We start from the raw sequence: 22,627 nt of genomic DNA, 5'->3' as shown, positions 1-22,627 counted from the left end.
CATTAAAATAAGAAAGATGATATCATAAGGAACATGTGTACTAAGTTTCAAGTTGATTGGACTTCAGCTTCATCAAAAACTACCTTGACCAAAAACTTTAACCTGAAGCGGGACGAACGGACGGACGGACGAACGGACGGGTGAACGATACGACAGATAGACGAACGAACAGACAGACAGACGAATGAACGTACAGACCAGAAAACATAATGCCCCTCTACTATCGTAGGTGGGGGCATAGAAAAGACTACTAGCAATGACGATTCATATAACATTGAATATAATCTCACCATAGATACAAGGATTGAAATTTTTAATTTACGCCAATCGCGCGTTTCGTCTACAAAAGACTAATCAGTGACGCTCGAAAAAAAGGGCAAATAAAGTACGAAGTTAAAGAGCAATTAGGACCTAGTGTTTTACTTTCGAAACATTGATGAACAAGAAAGTGTCCAAAGTACACGGATGCCCCATCCGCACTATCATTTTCTATGTTCAGTGGGCCGTGAAAATGGGACAAAATCTCTAGCTTGGCATTAAAATTGAAAGATCATATCATAGGGTACTAAGTTTCAAGTGGATTGCATTTCAGCTTCATCAAAAACTACCTCGACCAAAAACTTTAACCTGAAGCGGGACAGCCGGACGGACGAACGAACGAACGAACAGACGGACGCACAGACCAGAAAACATAATGCCCATAAATGGGGCATAAAAAGAATAACCAAGTTCATTATTAATTTTATCATTTATTTTAAGTACGTGTGTTATACGTGTAAAAATGGATTGTCCAGCAATTATACATGTAAAAATGGATTGTCAGGAAAACTAATAGCATGTCAAGATGTTTTTTTACAAATATTTTCATTTTTCTAGATTATATTCAGTAACCGTCCTGGCTATGCTATACGAGTCATAATTTAACTCATGGAATCAAATAGAATATAACGTATTCAAGTCTTTATGCTTGTTGTATTGATAAATAAACAGGTTATCATAATAGATCGACCTGTTGATTCTGGCTTGTTTGATCAATGTCCAGTGGCAAGTATTTCATGCATAAGTATATTATGAGAAAGTAAATTGTTGATGTATGGACTGCTTTTATCAACACAAAAGTACATCAAGAATGCACGAGTTGTTGTGCCTAAGCACATACTTAAAGTAATCAGGGGAAAAGTAAACAGGGCGTATATGTCTAATAGATCTGACAGGCGAACGGACGTCGCAAAACATCACTGTTGAGCTACTAATTAATTCTGTTTATTATCTTTGAAGACATATGTGTATGTGATGAAACGTTTAAATTATTTTAACATATATAAAAGTGCCTATTGCGAAAAAATCAACTTTCTGATAACATGTAATAAACACTCATACATTTTGTAATAGCTCTAATCAACTGTTAGTCATGGATTTAAATGATGTTATTTATAAAAGAATATTTCTCAAAATGAACTTTCCGCTACACAAGTATTCATATTTTATATTCCAAATGGTTTACCAAAATTGATCTTTTCAAAAAACGAATGACGAATTCATATTGTACTACATTTCGCCCACACCTCTTATTGTATGTTACATTAGATAGATTAAACTACAATGTATGTATTTTAAACATTATCATGGTTCAGTACTCGTCAAAAGTTTTCGTGCACATATGTTTATTTTTAGTATCTTCAGGTGTTTCCCGAGACTGTTTATGTAAATTTAAATTCTTGGTAATCTTAAACACTTAATAAATAAATATTTGCATAGATACTCATACCGGGGGTTCCCCTTATAAACAATTTGAAAATAGTGGTTCGATTCATACATTTATTTTTATTTTATAAGACGGATTGTTGACTGGTTTATAAACGTAAGTAGATATACACGTTACTACATTTTTATATTCCCTACTGATGCTAAAATACTGTTTTCTGTTCTTATGTCGGGTTGTTGTCTCTATGACACATTCCCAATTTAAATTCTCAATTTTATTTGAAATATTGTGGGCCTCGTTCTTGTCACGTCTAATGTCTGCTTCAGTTGGTTTGTTTATCCAATTTTGTCACCACTAAGGTACTCTAAACAACTGTCATAAAAGTAAGAGATTTAGCTAGCTTCAATTCCAGGTTTAACTCATAATTACCTTCGGATGATACCTATATATACTAAGTCAGGAATATGGCAATATGAATTGTTTTTCACTTGTTCCGTTTTTTGATGGCGTATGATTTTGTCAGTTTTTATATATATATATATACTTCTCATTTTTACAATATGACTAGGAGCTGAATATCTCTGTTAGACTTTCCCCAGGAAAGCTACACTAAGTCTTTTGATTAAAAATGTATGTGCCCCATATAATGTCATAGGCACCTATCCTCCTTATCGAGAAATTAGGTTGGACGGCAGGGTTGGGGTTTATATGACAACTTTAGTCAAAGACAATCGATTTTTTTCCTCTATCACATGCAGACAGATGATTTGCTTGGTTCTTGACACAGATAGCTATCATAATGCTACTTACAGTTTAACACTTTGGTAAATATGAAGAAAGATAAAAATGATAAATAATTTGAATCGTAAAATAGATTATCAGGGTTTTTTTCTGAAAAGGACGGGAAATAGGTAAAATTTTACTTTTGAAAGAATAAAGGTGGCCCAAATATGGCATTTTCTCCTTGAAAGTTTGAAAAATATCGTATTCTAAGTGCAATTTTTAATGTTTTTAATAAACACTAAAAATGAAATCCAACAGTTAAACAAAATAAGAAAAAAACAATTCTTTTCTTTTGTTTTTTAAATTTAAAGAAATGTTGAACGTTTATCATTCTATGATGCAATTAAAGATAATTATTTTCTTAGTACAAATTGTATTGAATATTTTTTAGCTCCGGGTACAGCATATTCATTGTATTGTATTTCAATGCAAAATAACAAAGACGAATGTGTCGACTGTAAATATTTATCGTGGGCCGAGTTTTTAAATCTACGTCACACTTATCCGGGGGAAAAACTTTAAATAGAAAGAATTTTAAATGAATGAATTCAATGCCTTCTGTTATTTAATGTTTTATATTCCATTTGTTTAACATGGCGTAAGTCATTAATGTATTTATTGATAATGTGTAAGTTTTCCCTTTTTCACATGTCTTTCTTTTCAATTCTTATTGTGTTTTTTATAGTTCGGATGATATGCTGAAAACGAAATGTAAAAATACATACATTAATTTGAATAATTATGATGATTTTTTTTGTTAGTTTTGATTGCAATGAAGTCATTTTGTACTGACATGACGTTAAGCAATGATCATCGATCAATCAACAATCAATGTATCAATAAATCGTTAGCCTGTACCTAGTCAAGAATATCATTTCTTATCCCTTCGTTTGATGTGTCTAAGCTTTTGATTTTGCCATTTGATAACGGACTTTCCGTTTTGAAATTTCCTTTGAGTTCGGTATTTTTGTTATTTCACTTTTTTTTTATAAGTCCACAAATCGATTTTAGCAAGACTACCCATTTCAACTTCATTATCATTTTTTTTCTTCAGTTGTTTATAGCAGACTGTGACCACAGGAATTTATCATTATTATGAAACATATGGAAATGTGTAAATTACAATTGTATCTCTACGTGATTGGACTTTCCACTGTCCTGGTAAGTATTGTTGAATAAATACATTTAGTATTATATATACAGTCATGTGACATTTTCCTAATTCAATATCACCCTCAGTATCACTTGTATGTTTACCCCCATTTTAAAATTAAGGAGTCGTGTTTTGACTCAGATGAAAGTACAATTCACCAAAAACAAAAGAAAAATGATGTTCCACAATTACACAGGCAGATGTCTCTGAAAAATATACTGAAATATGTATATCGGTTATTTTTTTTTATAGACAAATGTCATGATACACAAAAATCCAGTGAAAAAAATAATTCAAGAAATAATTCGCATAGAAGTATTAATTTGGATACGATTATTATAAGGGTGAATCAAATGAGGGAATGACACGCGATATTAAAGTACCTTTCAACGAAACACGTATACGCCTAAAAATACCCCAACCAAATAGATACATACTCTCCAAGATCAATTTACACAGGAACAGAAAGAAAAAAACAACAGTTTGATATACAACACTTAAGCTGCTACATGAGTTAATTAATACAAAAGTCAATACTCACACAATTTCAAATTTGCGAACGTTGTATAAATGTTAATCACTGACGTCGTCATACATGTACTTTAGTGAATTGTTCATTGTGATAATATATTTTTATGTTTTTTTAGGCTGATGTTCGTGAAAATTCTGATGTCCAGTATATATCTAGATTGATTGGAAATAAGAGGCGGTTATGTATTCCAATTGTAAATTGTCCACCAGGTAACAGTCAAAATTTAATTTTAGATATATGAATATCAAGATTGAAATATATAGATTAAACGGAAAATCTACCCATTCTGAGGTCATTAATAATATGTAACAATTTAAGATGCATATATATATTTTCACTCATTCGACGGGGAATACGACCAATCCTTGCGTTTTTCGGGCTTCTTTTCTCCTGTTATTTTATTGCTCACGAACTTCAATTTTATGCGTTGTAATAAGTACTTTTACCTATAGATCACAGCTTTCAGAACACATTGTCTGCTATTTTATTTAGCGAACTCTTGCTTGGTTTTTAGTTGTGTAAACTGTATTGTAGTTAGTTTTTATACAATATAAAAATAAAACATGCTGTATGAGGCCATAAGAAACTAAATGACACAGAAATTGACAATTATAGGTCACTGTACGACCTTCAACAATGAATAAAACTTGCAAATGCTTATTTAAAATTAAAAAGGATTGTATTTCTTTTAAACATATCAATATGTTCCTTTTACTTGGTTTTAATATATTTTCAGTTGATCACTTTAATATACAAACAATAATACTATTTATACTAAAGATATACAAAATAAACAGTGTCATTTATAACAGAGTTATACTTGTGTTTATTTGTAACAGGAAATGAAATATTACCATGTAGTGATGATCATACCAAAGATATATGTCACCCTTGTCCGTTAGAGTTGGTCCAACCTAACTACATCCAATCAACACAGGACACCAAACAAACAGAATGCTTTGAAAACAAAAACAAGGATAAATGTCATGCATCAGGTATGTAGTTTTTCTTTTCAAAATTTTAAATGTGAATCTCATTCTACATGTTTCTAATACATGTAGCAAGTAGTAAAATTGAGTAGTATAAAGAAAAAAAGATATCGCGCTTATTATTTTGTACGACAGACGCGCGTTTCGTCAAAAAAGAATCTTTAGTGATGCTTGAATTAGAAAAAGGAAAAAGGGAAAGTAAAGTGACAGATGAGTTTAATGACAGCTTGGTATCTATATTTGAAGGTTAGGTCAATGAGAACATTCTCTGATACTGTATTATTATTTATCATTTTGTATTGTTTTGCTTATACCCGTTCTGTTCTGTGTTTTGTTTTGTTTTGTCTTGTTCGTTTTTGTTTTTGTTTTCTACATTTACGGATATATATTAAACATTTAAATGATTTTTTCTGAACTTATTTTTTATAAGCGTTTTTTCAAATATTTTCTCCTAAATATTTAATTCCATCTACCTTTACTATGTCAGGTGCCTTGATATTGGCTCAGAACGACTTAGAGGAGAAAGTGACTACAGATACAAAAACAAAAGATCATAACCCATAAGTCAGAAAGAAAAGTGATAATAAATTGCCCCCAAAAAAGAGGACAAACGCTGAAAAGGCAAATAACTGCTACATGTACATACAACCAGGTATTACATAAAAAAAAAAAAAAAATAACGAATGAGCAACACCATCCCACCCAAAGACCGGGGCTGACATTCTGAAGCAAAGTTACGTATAAAAACAATGCATTATTTTTACTTACATCTAAAATATGTAACAGACAGCCGATTTGTAATATATATAAACTTATATTTTTTTAGTAATTAAAAATTGTCAATTTCAGATATTGAGCCAAGTCGTACTTCCAATGCTAAAATGTGTAGTTATGCCAAGTTTTGCCAGTGTAATACTGATGAATGTTACTATGGAGATCCGTGCGCATGCATGAAAAAGATGGAAACGTGTGGTGTCGGAGAAACCTTAAATGAAAATGGAAGTAAGTCAAATTGAATTATACATAATCATGCAATTTGAAATATAGTATGTATACAATATTTATCTTTTGATCATATATACATCAAGCATCTATTTTGTGTTAAAAGCAGTGCTTTGGTGTGCTCTGTTTAATATTTACAGCTTGTTGGTTATTAAGACGAACCCACCCAGGATAAAAAGGGGGTTCCAACCATAGGTCCCTATTCAAATGCATTGATCGTCCCAAAAAAAGGGATTCCAACCTCCGGATTACCCCTGATCCGCCACTGTTGTGGTAATATCAACTAGCTGGAATTCAGTATAGAGGTGGACTATAGACATATTAGATCTAAAGTAAGGAAAAGTTTAAAAGTTGTCAGGACAAATAAAATTATTTAGAAAATCCTTCTTAAATATGTCAACCCGTTAACTGTTTAAACTTTAATTCTATAATGACTATGATCAACATGATTTTTTCTAGCATGTGTACATTGTCCGTTTGGTACATGGAAGAACGAAACAGGTTGTGGCCCTTGTATCAGCACTGGTGGCAGTGTTGTAGTCAAAAGGTGCGTTATTTATTTCTTTGATATTACAGTAAGTCTGTTGCCTACAATGAATAAAAGTAAAGCAACCAAGAACCAAAAGTATAAGATATAACTCAAAAAAGAAAAAAGAAATAAATACAAACAACAGTTTACCAAACTTTACTAATGTTCATGATCCTACCAAAAAAACCTAGATGAGCTTAGGTGTTCGAAAGGATCAAGAGTTCATGCTTCTCTCATACCACCTTTCGTTTAAAAAAAAATTAAAATAATTTGGTGCATCATACCAGATGATAAGATATAAGCATTTTCGAAATAAGTATGTCAATAATGAAATTGATTCAAAAGGACGAGCTACACAGGGAAAAGTAAAAACCACAAATCGGAAATAAAAGCAAATAACAAAAAAAAAAAACACATAAAACACAGTCCACGAAAAACTACACAGAATGTTTTCAATTGATACTCATAAAGCAATCTTGCATTATAAACTTCATGTTCTTGATAATGCATATATGTTTTTATGCTGAATTTTAACTGAACTCTGTTTTTGGTCCTTGATTTTTAAATAGAGAACCTTCGTTTTGATTTAAAGAACCGTTTTTTAATTTGTTTATACGTTACAACTTTCAGCTCCACGGTACAGACTACAAATAAACCAGTTAAGAGGTAGGACCATCTTTAGTTGATAAACAGGTTTTTTCATAGTTAACCTTGATTTATTACAGACATACTCATATAACTCTCAGCTGTTACACTGAAGAATTTTTTTTTATCTTATTCTAGTAGGTCCAAACCTAACATTTCCTCTTTATGTGTAACAGATTTTCGGTTTTAAACCTGACTAACGGCATGACATAAAGACATACAAACAAATTGTTTTCCTTTGATATAGATATATAGAACAGATGTTATTAGATATTTTGTTTATCAGAATAAAGGAAATCGGGAATGAAACGTATGCATGCAAGGTTGAATATAATAAAAACTATCGATGTTCAAACGAACAAGACAAATCTTTGAAAAGAATTGGATGATTTTTTTATTACAGACTTTTGACCCCGGAGTTTATATTTTACCGACAGGTTTCTTACTTGTCAAAGTAAGAGCAAAAAAATGAACTAGAAATCAAGCTTACAATCGGTACAATTTGGGATGGGGGAAATAACTGAAGTTATATGTTATTTTAACACTACAAAATCATAAGAAAACAGTATATATAACTCCTCCCCCTACCTAATTGAGCAATTATTATTTTGTTTGATTTTACTCCTATGCGCTCTTACCTGACCGAGTGCAAGAATGTACAACCACACAGTAGATATTCTTTCAAAAGTCAAAAATAAGGAGAAAAAAGTCTATAGAAGCGTGCAATACACGTATCAACAAACCGATATTTACAAAATACTCATCTTTTAAACTATCTGAAATGAAAAAGAATACACACAACATTCCGATAAGGTAAATATCCATTCGTCTCAACTCGGCCGATTCCGTATCCTCATCTAATAGAATGAGAGTAGCGGATTCTGCCGAGGATTGACGAATTGGTTAATATCGTGCCAGCCCGGCATCAATAGACGGACGAATTATGCATGGCCTCTCTAATATAGGAGATCTCTATTAACCAAGTTGTTTAATGAATTTTTGGCTGAATATCATTCTTTACATTCAACAATAAAATGCTCTGTTGATGGTTAATAGTAGCTTTTTGTTCTTTGTGAAACTAGTGAGCACAGAGGTGAATCCAAGGGTGCAGGGTTCTCCCCCTTTTTTTTTTACGATCAATAGGTTTGAATGGTATCATTTGGTTGGACCCTTCCTTTTTATAATATTAATTTACGTTGTTTGGTTGAGTTAAGACTACCAATTGATATTTTATCGTGTGTTTTTCTATGTTGTGATGTTATGCTATTGTTTCAGAAAAAGGGAGAAGGTTTGATTCCATTAAAACATTTAATCCCGCTGCATATGTTTGAACCTGTCCTAAGTCAGGAATCTGATGTACAGTAGTTGTCGTTTGTTTATGTAATTTATACGTGTTTCTCGTTTCTCGTTTTTTTTATATAGATTAGACCGTTGGTTTTCCCGTTTGAATGGTTTTTACATTAGTAATTTTGGGGCCCTTTATAGCTTGTTGTTCGGTGTGAGCCAAGGCTCCGTGTTGAAGGCCGTATATTGACCTAAAAACAATATATATATATATATATATATATTTTTCAAATTGTTATTTGGATGGAGAGTTGTCTCATTAGCACTAACACCACATCTTCCTATATCTAAGATCTGCCCATGCATAATGTACAAACACCGAATAAACTTACCAATCAAAATACTATCGCAAAATAAGAGTTTTACAAGAATTTTTTTCAACAAACTTACTTCCTCCATAGATATTTAGTTATTTTAAAAACTTTTTAATGGTTTGTGTTTTACAGGGAGGACACTATTAAAGGTGCCACAACAGAATCTCACATATTTTCTACAGAGAAAACAGGTAAATTGATTTTTTTATGAATGAATAAATTACAAATCTGACAATTGATAAGAACAGGGGGTTAATTGGTAAAGTAGGCAAAGGAATGCAAAAAACGTTAACATTATAGATGGTATATGAACAATACAAACTCGAAAAGACGAAAATAAATGATGGTGATGTGATTGACACAAACATTAACCAAGTTGCACAGAACAGCTCTGATCTGAAATTTTAACAGAAAGACTGAAGGAATGGAGTTTATCTTTGCCAAAATGGATACATGAACACATTTGAAAATAAAAAAAAACAATAACAATTTAGTTTGTGATGGACTTTCATTTAAACATCTATCTGCTTATTGAACAACGAATCGATGAAAATATTTTGGAGTCAACATTATTGCTTAGTTTTCTAGGATTCATTTTATCCTTCCGTTCTACTAAATAAATAAAAGTAACTTATTAGTAAACTGCACTCAAAGTCCAACTTCATACATATTGAGTATTTTAACATTGTCCAGTGACTTTTTTTATGCATTGTTATAAGATTTTTTTATTGTATGTCTATCAATTATAATACTTTTGATTGTGCGCTCCTGTGTTTTTTGTTTACACCAGTAATGAAGAATATCAATGGTAGTTGAATTTTTAAAAATTTATAATGGAACTTTATAATATCTTTTTACCTAGAGAGTACCACTATTCAAAGGAAAGAATCGTTTTCGATCCCGTCAGTTGCACGCGTAACTATGGAGCCTTCATCTAGCTGGTTAGTTGCCATGTAAGTATCCATCACTTAACCTTGAACCTACTAACTTAAACAACAAAATACTGTATTTTTGTCATTTTGGTCGTAATTTTTCGTATGTATATATCAGTTATGATAGTAAACAGCAACGTATAAATTTGTAGACTTAGTTAATGCCCGGTATGCCATTGGCAAGTAGGGCAGCAACACAGCAAATAACAACACAATTTCATTTCCATTTCAACTAAGTAAGCGTATTGTATAACATTGAAATAAATGTCTTTCGCATAAGTGAACATCATTACAATATCATGAATTAAGGATGTACTTAGGTCAGGTTTAGGAATATATGTTAGATGTTCGGGCTCCTTCCCCCCCCCCCCCTGAAGATACAGGGTACAATAGTTTGCCCCATAAAACCCATGTTTTTTTGCACACAAGACTCTGATAATTCACAAATGGTCATTTACCAAAGTTTCAGCAGATTCTTGATTATTTTTTTTTTTATTTTAGATCCAAAAAATACCAATGCAACTATTAAGGTAAAAGTTCGAGTTAGCCTTTTACAGACATTTGAAAAAAAAATATATCTCAAAATTACAGGAGCTTTATTCTTTTTTTTGTACATAAATAAGACCGTTAATTTTCTCGTTTGAATTGTTTTACACTGTCATTTCGGAGACTTTTATAGCTGACTATGCGGTATGGGCTTTGTTCATTGTTGAAGGCCATACGGTGACCTCTGGTTGTTAATTTGTGTGTCATTTTGGTCTCTAGAGGACAGTTGTCTCATTTGCAATCATACCACATCTTCTTTTTTTATATTCATAGCCTATCAATACTTTTAACTCATTTTGTTCCCTAACTTATACTCTTCGGACATTAAAGCGATTTGAAATTCCGGACTTTTTTTTATTTTACCTAAACACACCGACGTTACGCACGGTATTGCGTCACAAAATGTAACATGAAAAATTGACAATTTTGAATCCATACACGTTTACGTTTTCTGATCAAAAGCGAATTTGCGCTATTTTTCAAAAAATATTGCCGAGTACCTTCTCGGCCGATTTTTATCAAATAAATACCATAAGATGAAGGATTGATTCAAGTTTTATTGTTTATAAGGCCATGAGTTTTGTAAGAATCGTTCTTTTTTTATGAGTTGAAAACAAATGCAAATTTTCCCAATTTTATTTTGGTTAGAAAAAGTTTTGGTAAAAAAATCTTTGCGCTTATTCTTAATACCGGAGGAACACATGAGAAAATAAACACTTCAATCATTTCTACATCTTAAAGTTTTTATTTCATAAAATAATTTAGAAAAATATAATTTTAATTTGTTTTTAGTGGAAATGATTATTTTTTTAAGGATGAAATCACTTTTGTCCAACATCTGAATGAGCAATTTTTCAGACTACTAGTGTATATGCAAGGCTCTTTCTCCGTTTTTTTCAAGGACTTATGGTTATCTTTGCAATTTACATATACAGTATTTATATAATTGTTTAAAGTTTATAAGACCGTTGTACCTTGGATTCTAATCTGTAAAGATGGTTTTTAGATTTGTGTGACAACTTTTGACCATAAGAAATTATCCCTAGTTCTTCCCCCTTTTCTCACTGTGTCTATAAAGGGTCTAATCCTGATGTGTGTGGTGTTTTTTTAAATTTCAAATCTGAGTGTTATTTTGATTCAGCAGACCATTTTGGAATGAACATTTCCCGGCATCATTTTAACAGCCTAGCCGGATTAGTGTGTATTCATATAAATGGCGCAGCTGTGCAGAAACGTCTTAAATGACGCCCTTGTACATAATGACTAGATATAGGGAATGCTAAATCTAAAATAAGATTATAAGGTCATGATGTTAGTGAAAACACCTAACTCATATGGCCATTTGAATGAACTTATAGTTTGTATATTTTAAAAATGTTGATTTAGTATTATAAATGCACATTTTCTACATGTATCTATATCACAAATTTCATCTAAGGAATGGAAGAAGATAACGTTTGGACATAGTGGCTAGACATGAGATTTATTAAAATTCTGCTCCATAAAAAAGTTTGCTTTACATTTGAAACTATGAAAATGCTTACGTTTTTTCGGAACTTTTTATTTAGTATACTTTTATTAATCTTAATATGATTTAATGATATAATAGCGATAAAAATGTAATCTTAAATCTTGAATAACTTTCCTCAAAACATGTAAAAACGGGTTCCTCTGCTTAATATTTTGTTGAGGACTTGCTTTAAAGGAGTAGGTCCGGTAATGACCGATTTTGGCCTCAAATTTCATGTTCATCTGACGAAAGATTTTGACCACTTTTTAAACACTTAAGTGTCTATTTTATTTGAATCAATTACTTTATGTGAAAGATTTTAACTGATTTAGTCATAAAAAACGCACCGATTCAAGCTGAAATATGAAAAATCTACCAAATATGCCGAAAAATGCAATTTATCAGATGGTTTTTGTCAAAAATGAAAGTGGCCGCATCCGTGTTCATCCCCAACCTTTATATATGTTATGTATTATCATAAAATACAACTTACATTTCAATATTAAGGATGAACACGAATGCTGCCACTTTCGTTTTACACGAAAACCGTCTAAAATTTAACTAAAATGCTAGAATTGTGAAGATTTCAGTAATTTAGCATGACTTAATGGTGCTAGTACCCGATATATGTGCATTGTATTGTCAAAATCAGCCCAAATTTATGTAGCAGAAGCATTCTACTGTCCAATGAATAACTAAAAGTTTACATTTTAACAATTTTGTAAAACTGCTATATGTTGGGGCCAAAAAGGGGTCTTACTGGACCTACTCCTTTCGTCCTACGCCAAAAAACCGGGTACAATGTATGATGTCAGAAAACAAATCTATTAGGAAGTTAAAAATACCAAATTTCGCAGATTTTATGTTCACAATTACAACAGAACATAGGAAAATTCATTTTATTCAATCTGAAAATGTTACGCCGGACAAGCGATTATTAACGTAAAATTGCGATTTTTATGATTAATAAAAATAAATGTAAGCTATAAAATTTATAGAATTATGTTTAAATAAGAAAAAAATGTGAAGGCCTTTTTGTAGATAACTGCATTTAGATGGATTCATTTTTATAGCCGAATGGTTACTGTTCTAAAATCATATTGGAACGAAATTTTAATCCGAACGCACTACCTTAACGGGGATATGGAATCGTCAACGATGCAGTAACCCAACACAAATAATATACAAAATACAAACAGAAGGCAACGTACGGTCTTTAATAACAAACGGGCAGTGACAGGTGTTTTGTCATTATGTCAAGCTCTAAATCTTTTCGAGTCTCATTATTAATAGTTTTGTATTATATTTTCAGTGTAATAGTTTTGGTACTAATGGTAGTTGTGGGAATCATTCTGATTGCAGGTATACTTCTGAAGTACACAAGACAAAAGAATGACGGTGAGATTAAGAAATTATTACTTTTGTTATACTAGAATTGTTAGACAATAGAATACGGACAACACTTTTACAGAAGACTAAAATGTAGAGTTTGATTCGACAATACCAGTATCTTTCATTATGCGTTGTTGCTGCACTTTTGTAAAGATTAAATCATAATACTGAAATACCATATCATTTCTCTTTAGGTGCTGATAAAGCTGAAGAGGGTCGACTTCTTGACCATCAACAAAATAACGGAACAAATGGACACTATGCTGAAGCGAAAGGCAATTTACAAAATAACTTGCGGAACGCAAACTTGGCAAAAGACCTCATTCATAGTGTACCTAAGGTTGAAAGTATAATTAAAAAAGAACATGATGCTCCTGTGAAGAATTCTAACGAAATGGAAAAATCTTCAATACCCGAGGACAGATGCGCAAACAAATTAAAAAGCATTGAAATTAAAAATGCAGATGCTTTACCAAAGATCATTACGAAAATTATAAATAATGAAAAAGTTAATCAAACTTCTGACGACGAATCTTGTGTTAATACATCGACGAGTAAAACTAATTTCGTACTAGAAAGCCGAAATAACAATAACATTAGTTCACTGGAATTATCTCAAGAAGAATATCCAGAAGACCACCAAAGAAAACATAGCACTGACTTTTCATTGGGTCATAATGTAAGTTCCGATTTAGCACACATTTGTGATAAAAATGAAGACAGATTACTTGAATGCCAAAATCCTCGACCTACACAACTTTCCGAACATAAATCAACTCCAATTACACAAGTTTCGGAGGATGGAATCGGTAATTATATAGGTAAGCTTTATGGAAAATAATTTTAATAATTTTAAATTTTAAATAAATTGGTTTTAGCAATATTAAATAGATTTTATGTAACACGTGTAGAGTAGACGATCTCGTCTGAAACACGTGTAAGAGGGACGAAAGATACCAAAGGGACAGTCAAACTCATAAATCTAAAACAAACTGACAACGCCATGGCTAAAAATGAAGTAGTGTAAAGTAGACGATCTCGTCTGAAACAATGTTGAGTAGACGGTGACGTCTGAAACACGTTTTATACATACGCGCTGTTACTATATAATTTTACTGTCATTGTGAATTGTTTGTATACCTATGAGGCTTGTATAGGGTATATTTGGATACGGGATATTTGCCATTTTAATTTTAGGGATATGGGATATTTGTCCTAATTGTAAATGGGATATGGGATATTGATGCATTTATAAGGATATTGAATTTTTAACATGAAAAAAAATAATTGGAATTTAAAAGTTAAGTACAGAAATATTTACATCTCACTTGATAAATTTGCCCAAAAAAGTTTAATATTAAAGGTCCTTTTAGTGCTTTGTTGATTTTAATTGAGTTTATGGTCGTTTTATTTAAAAGTCATCCAAACCCAAGCGAAAAGTATTGATCTATTTTCGATATTTATATGCTCATATGTACTGATAATTTTAAAAGTATTTGTTTTGCTTTCCATACTTCCTTTTTTGGATGGTGATGTTCCTTTAATTGACACTAACATACGGTGTTTGTATATCACAACTCCTCCGCTATGCCCGTGTCTGTTGTATTTTAATGAACGAAATCTATGTGATACTGGTAAATTATTAAGTCAGGAATTTCGTTACCATAAATCACTTAAAATCTTTACTAAATTATAGATTTGGTTTTGAAGTTAGGTTCTACCTGTAGAAAACTTATTTCAAACGGGATAGCACATCCTCATTTTTACGGAGATGTTGTTTACCGTGCCATTGGATGCTAGATGTGTAATGATTGATAATTTAGTCTCAGATGCATTACTGTTTATTACTTGTAATTGGCTTTGAACTAGCTGTCAGTAACTGCGAGTACTAGATCAGATCTGTACTTAGTGTCTTTTTGTTGATGGGATGTACAAGTACTCGGTCACGTCCACTCTCTGTTTTTGTTAGATGTATTTCTATTTGTATCCATCTGATGAGTTAAGCCTTTTTCAACTGATTTGTATAGTTCGTTCTTATGTTGTACTGTTACACCACTGTCCCGGGTTAAGGGGAGGGTTGGGATCCCGCTAACATGTTTAACCTGGCCACATTCTGTATGTATGTGTCTTTCCAAAGTCAGGAGTCTTTAATTCAGTGGTTGTCGTTTGTTGCTGTGTTACATATTTGTTTTTTGTTCATTTTTTTATACATAAATTAGGCCGTTAGTTTTCTCGTTTGAATTGTTCTACATTTGTCATTTCAGGACCTTTTATAGCTAACTATGCGGTGTGAGCTTTACTCATTGTTGAAGGTCGTACGGTGACCTATAATTGTTAATTTCTGTGTCACATGGTCTCTTGTGAAGAGTTGTCTCATTGGCAATCATACCACATCTTTTTTTATATGATATGCTCATATGCATTGATAATTTTCTTGAAATAATCATAGATTTTTGTTGGATGTATCCATCTGATGAGTTACTTTTATACCACTGTCCCAGGTTAGGGGGAGGGTTGGGATCCCGCTAACATGTTTAACCCCGCCACATTATTTATGTATATATGTGCCTGTCCAAAGTCAGGAGCCTGTAATTCAGTGGTTTTCGTTGGTTTATGTGTTACATATTTGTTTTTCGTTCATTTTTTGTTTCACATAAATAAGGCCGTTAGTTTTCTCGTTAGAATTGTTTTACATTGTCTTATCGGGGCCTTTTATAGCTGACTTTGCGGTATGGGCTTTGCTCATTGGAGAAGGCCGTACGGTGACCTATAGTTGTTAATGTCTGTGTCATTTTGGTCTTTTGTGGATATTTGTCTCATTGGCAATCATACCACATCTTCTTTTTTATAAGCCTTATTGTTGTCAATGTTTTTATTTTTTTTTATGCTTTATATGATTACAGGATATTTTTTTAGTGTTTTACCTCTTATTTTTTACGTGGCGAGGATCTTCAGAGGTCTTCACGTTTCACAGATTGCTCTGATGTGCAACGGCTGTTTTGCCAGACAAGCTAGGGCCGAGGGACGTCAGAGCACGTCTCATATCAAAAAGTAGATATTTCGCCGTATAAACTATGTTAAAAACGAATAATTACTAAATAATCAATGTAAATTAATATATGCTCTTTCTATTACTGGTGTTGTGAGGAAGGAAATTAAAAAAAAGTAACAAAAATATTAGGATCTATGTAATTCATAAAGTTCAAGATCACAGAGTCAAATGTTGTATTATTTCTTGTGCAAATTTTGCCTGCTGTAAAAATATTGCAACAGTTAAGTGTAATGTAGGTACATAAGCAGAAAGCTTTCTTATGTTAAATTTTGAGTTCTTGAACTTGCATGCTAAATATCCACTTTTTGATATGGACGTGCTCTGACGTCCCACTGTCTCAGCTTGTCTGGCAAAACAGCCGTTGAATGTCAGAGCAATCTCGGACAAGAGACAGGGTTGAGTCCTTCTGTTCTTTCCAGCATAGGTTAACGTGTAGGATGAAGTTTCTTATCAATGAGGGAAGAATGCTATCAAAATGAAATTGTACAGTCATATGCATCACGGTTTGAACAATTAAAAAAAAAGTCTGAAATTAGACCTCTTACACTAAATTCATCGTTTAAGATCACATAAAAAGAGATTGTTATACAAGGCTCTAAGATGGAACACTTCATCTTTTGGACACATATATTCTTATTTAACACTGGAAGTATGCACTGTAAATTTCCTTTAACACAGTTTGTTTTACCAGTCAAAATTGTTGACGCTGTGATGATGAGGAAAAAAACGGGCTTGGGAATGAATTTGTAATGATTTTTTGGGATATTTCAAAATAGTTTTAGGGATATGGGATATTTGTAAAAAATATTTATTGGGATATTAGGGGTAAACATTATAGCGATACGGGATATTGGGATAAAAACTTAATGGGATATGGGATATTGATACCCCCCCTAAACAAGCCTCACCTATAGCTTACTGCTCGTGGTGTTGTCTGTTCTGTAGTTGGTTGTTCTAATTAGAACATTTACACTATTCGTGTATTTGCTGGCGTATCCGTATCGACGTATCGTCTATATCACGTATATGAGGAAAGGCTAAATTGAGACAAGTGGGTCGCGATTAACATATTTTATATAAATGCATTTAATTTTAATGTAGTTTTAATTGAGGTCGGAGTTTAATATTATATTTTATAAACCTGGCCGATACGTATACGTTTATCTACGAACGTATCCAGATACGTGAAAAATGCAAATGCTCTATTATCAGTTTAATGTTAATCTATACATTGGTGGCCTTCGACTGTTATCTGCTCTATGGTCGGGGTTGTTGGCGCTTTGACACAATCCCTTTTTCCATTCTCAATTATTATTTTATATAAAAAAGAAGATGTGATATTATTGCCAATGAGACAACTATCCACAAAAGACCAAAATGACACAGACATTAACACCTATAGGTCACCGTACGGCCTTCAACAATGAGCAAAGCCCATACCGCATAGTCAGCTTTAAAAGGCCCCGAAATGACAATGTAAAACAATTCAAACGAGAAAACTAACGGCCTTATTTATGTAAAAAAAGAACGAAAAACAAATATGTAACACATAAACAAACGACAACCACTGAATTACAGGCTCCTGACTTGGGACAGGCACATACATAAATAATGTGGCGGGGTTAAACATGTTAGCGGGATCCCAACCCTCCCCTAACCTGGGACAGTGGTATAACAGTACAACATAAGAACGAAGTATAAAAATCAATTGAAAATGGCTTAACTCATCAGATGGACAAATATACAAGTGGACGTGGCCCGGTACTTATACATCCCAACACAAAAAGACACAATGAACAGATCTGAGAGTACTCGCAGTTATCTGACAGCTTATGTACTTACTTACATCACTTACATGGTGTATAGTGATTAGTTGTCTAATTTATTATTATATCACGTCTTCTTATTTTCTGAAAAAAACGAGTGAAAATTAAAACCGCAATTATGTATTGAATCAAATGTATAATGTTAACTAATTTGTAGTTTCAGATGAACAGTCGAGCGGATATGAATCAGCAGGTATGCTTACTTTGTTTTAAGCATTTAATAAAAATCATTCAGTTGTAGGCTTCAATATAGATATTTTTTTATTACATGTACTCTTGAGTAATATCAATAGTGGGTGGCATATTTCTATTTTATTTAAATGTTATTCACATTTTTTATATAAAACTTTAGTTACATAAAATATATGGGAGCGTTGAATAAGATTTAAATTAAATATTACAGCTTAACTTTAGCCTCATCTTTCAGAATGATACATTGAGAATACACAGTTTCCTATTTGCGTTCCTGGGGAAAATATAATTATGCATGTTAAAAATTAGAACTAGTAGATTTTGTTAAAAAAAAAAAAAGCTGAAAAAAATTGGATCGTTCACTTCTTCGTTACACCAAACAACGAACTTGATAAAATTAATTGTTTTTCTATGTGTTTAAGTCGGTTTGATGGGGAGTCTAATATACATATATTGATTGAAAGGAATGGCTGTTATGCTTACTAATAGATAACCGAAATAAATACTTTATGCAGTTATCGCCATAAATTGTCTCTAAACATAATTATATATAAAAAACGTAACTTTAAAAATAAAATAAAACAGTTTTGGTTTAATCATTCAATATTTTTTGTTCTTTCAGGTAGAAATTCAGAGAGTACAGAAAGCCTGAGGAGCAATCTAGAAAACCATGAATTTGGACTGGTTGGAGATACAATGAAGTCTTTACAAAACGGAAGTTTAATTCCTGAAAAAAATATAAGTGATAAAATAAGTGTGAACAAAACCGACTGCAAGCAGACAATTTGAATGAACAAGATATTCCCTACGACTTAGGAAAAGTTTCCATTAATAAAATCACGAAGGATAATTGAAAATAACTTTGATATGTTTATTTTCTGAACTCCCGGTTCTTACAAAGAATGAACTGCAATTCAGGTTAATTAGAATTGTCAAGGCATTTTATAACTATAGGAATCGCATTTATTGCCAAATATGTGTTCAATGAGGGAATGTTATTGATTTGCTTTGTTAGTTTATGATATACTAAGTCATTGTTAGAAGCGTTATTTGCTATAGAACACTATATCATAATTATGAATAAAAGAAGATATACGTTTATATGTGTGTAAATTTAAATTTGAAATTAACAATTACTGGTGATCATATTGTTTTATTTTTATATGGACTACCTCTTTCTGCCATTGTATTCGATATGGACAACTATGTGTTTTTATATTATGAATAATTCAATTTTATTAATTAGCTTACAATTATTTACAATTATTTAAAAATATTGGATATTGATATACATGTTAATGTAAATAAAAGAATTTGTATGGCTGTTTCGTGTTTGGCTGTTGTTTTGTTGTATGAAATTTTCTTTGAAGATTCGTGATATTTGCTCATTTAAATAAAGGCGACAATAGTATACCACTGTTCGAAATTCATAAATCTATTGAAAAAAAAAACCAAATCCGGGTTACAAACTAAACCTGAGGGAAACGCATCAAATATAAAAATGTATACCCCCGCATAGAAGAAATGACTAACAAAATGATGCCCATGTTCGTTCATTCATCCATCTGTCCGTCACATAACTTGATTTGGATTATTTTAAATTTCAGCCACAATGTCGTTGACATTAAAATACGAGTAAAGTTTTATATTGATGGTTTTGGCATACGTAATTCAGGAATCAATTAGCTTGTTTTGACATGCGCCATTCAGGACTCACTTGGCTTGGTTTGACATGCGTCATTGAGGGACTCAATTGTCCTGTTTTGAAACGCATAATTCAAGACTTATATAGAAATAAGATTAAAAAAAATTACTAACTAAACCTATATGTATACAAATAGTAACGAGACATCTCTCCATCTTAGTAACAATTTGTAAAAAAAACCATATATTAGTCAAGGTATGGCCTTCAACACGAAGCATTTAAATTTGTTCAGAGCAAACAGCAATATATAAAGGTTCCCAACAATGACGTTTTGATATGTGTCATACAACTATAGGTCACTGTACGGCCTTTTTGAAATTTAACATATAGCCACCGACCATTACGTACAGGTCAAGATTGATTCCATAAACATGATAAACTTGTTTCCGGATGATAATAACAAATACATATCATTTATGAAACGGTATTGATGGCTGTATCCCTATTTTGACAATTTTACCTATTATGTCTGTTTTGTTCACGCATTATTATTTAAGGAATTTGATGCGACTGTCATACACGTGAAAGATTTAGCGCTATAAAACCAGGTTCAATCCACCATATTCTACATTTGAAAATGCCTGTATTAAGTCAGGAATATATGATAATAACATTAACGGTACCAATTTACCTGCACCAGATGCGCATTTCGACAATACATGTCTCTTCAGTGATGCTCGTGGCCAAAATATTTGAAATCCAAAGCTTATATAAAAGACGAAGAGCTATAATCCAAAAGGTCCAAAAAGTATAGCCAAATCCGTGAAAGGAATCAGAGCTATGCATGAGGGAGATACATTCCTTAATTTATAATAATTTCTAACAATTTGTAACAGCAAATTTCAATAACACAAAAAATCTGTATTTTCATGCCAGTACCGAAGTACTGGCTACTGGGCTGGTGATACCCTCGGGGACTAACAGTCCACCAGCAGAGGCATCGACCCAGTGGTAGTAATAACATTAACGGTACCAATTTTGTGACAGTTGTTGTCCATTCGTTTGATGTGTTTTATCTTTTGATTAGGGACTTTCCATTCTGAATATTCCTCGAAGTTCAGTATTTTTGTTATTTTATTTTTAGTCTTTTTTAAAATTTCTTGTTCCTGAAACGTTGTTTCCGTGATTGTCGCCTCATGTTTTCTTTGAAAATAGCTTACTACCGTTTTGAAAACGTTTACCATGTCGTACACAACATTCTTGATGCATTGCAAAATAAATAAAAATCTTGGCCAACACAAGTAGTTTGTCTTCTGTTCAATAATTGAAAAAGAAAACAAAAGGTTTGTTTGTATCGAATTCGATGATTAATTCCGCACTAATATGAAGTTTCACCTTAAAACTCACATGGTAGTCACCTTACGTATCCCTGGTCATTTGTACAGCATACAAATGCGTCTCTGGCGTAATTACTTCAAACCTAGGTTATTTTACTACTATATCGATGCCACTGACAGGGAAGGGCTCATCCCCGAGAGTTGCATCAGCCCACTAGTCAGCACTTATGTGTTGACATGCGTTATCATTGACATTGTAATGTAAATGAAGTAACTATTTGCATAACATTGCATTTCTATTAATGGCAAGGGCTTTCTACCCTAGGAATAGATTACATTTGCTGTATTTGACAAACCTTCCGCAATTTGCGGTCCTCAACTCGCGATTATCTAAAGACATGTATATTCTGTAATCTTGTTATTATTTAATATAAGGAATAAAAACAATATAATGCTCTTCACTCAACTGGACTCATTTATAAGGATGACTTAAATGGTGAGTAAACATTTTTCTCGGAGTTCATTATTTTTTTAATTTTACTTTTTTCGACTTAATTGCGCATTGTATTTAATGCTGGTCCAAAGTTGTCGACAAATATATTTATCAAATGACCATTGAGCATTATGTATCTTAAGACTTTAATTGATAAAATAAATAAAATCCTTGCAAAAATGCTCGTTTAAATTTCTAATTTAAATTGTTTCTGTTGTGGTTATTATAGCTTTCTCTATGGTAAGGGTATTGATCATTCTTGAAAGTAGTACGTTAACCTAGATATGCCTCTTCGACATTTTTTCTCTGGTGGATAGTTGTCTCATTGACAATCATACCACATCTTCATACTTTCATATTCTACACGTTGCTTTCATTCTTCTATTCATAAAAACCATATACCCTCGTGCACGGGCGTATCTAACGCATGTTTAGAATAAACCGTTATTTATGAGGTGAACGGCCTTGTGTTTGATAAAAAAACGTAGTCATCGCTGTTTCCAAGTCGAGATATTTTGTTTCCGACTGAAACAAAAACAAAAGATGAACTTATTGCTGCATATGTTTTCTTTCAATCTGTAGCTGTCGCCATACATGTTTTGAAAAGTGTTTGAATTTTAATCTTTAAAGTGAGAAATAAATCGATAGCATTGCGACCGGAAACACCGCTAGTGCAATCATGTTATTGTTCATCCACAGGTCAGTC

General features: G+C 32.2%; 1 protein-coding gene across 1 annotated transcript; it reads left to right on the top strand.

Moving 5' to 3' along the window:
- Nucleotides 1-1,729: 1,729 nt before the first annotated feature.
- On the top strand, nucleotides 1,730-19,769 carry LOC139500073 (uncharacterized). The gene is made up of 13 exons (XM_071288809.1): nucleotides 1,730-1,861; nucleotides 3,543-3,649; nucleotides 4,289-4,382; nucleotides 5,013-5,168; nucleotides 6,012-6,164; nucleotides 6,624-6,711; nucleotides 7,324-7,359; nucleotides 9,129-9,187; nucleotides 9,859-9,949; nucleotides 13,297-13,382; nucleotides 13,571-14,197; nucleotides 18,412-18,447; nucleotides 19,069-19,769. Exons 2-13 carry the CDS (start codon nucleotides 3,584-3,586, stop codon nucleotides 19,233-19,235), a joined length of 1,659 nt encoding a protein of 552 aa, XP_071144910.1. The 5' UTR covers nucleotides 1,730-1,861; nucleotides 3,543-3,583; the 3' UTR covers nucleotides 19,236-19,769.
- Nucleotides 19,770-22,627: the final 2,858 nt, after the last annotated feature.

Source organism: Mytilus edulis, chromosome 13 (genome assembly GCF_963676685.1).
Source record: "Mytilus edulis chromosome 13, xbMytEdul2.2, whole genome shotgun sequence".
Lineage (NCBI taxonomy): Eukaryota > Metazoa > Mollusca > Bivalvia > Mytilida > Mytilidae > Mytilus > Mytilus edulis.
The sequence above is the reverse complement of the archived record's forward strand: the minus strand, read 5'-3'. Positions and strand labels throughout refer to the sequence as shown.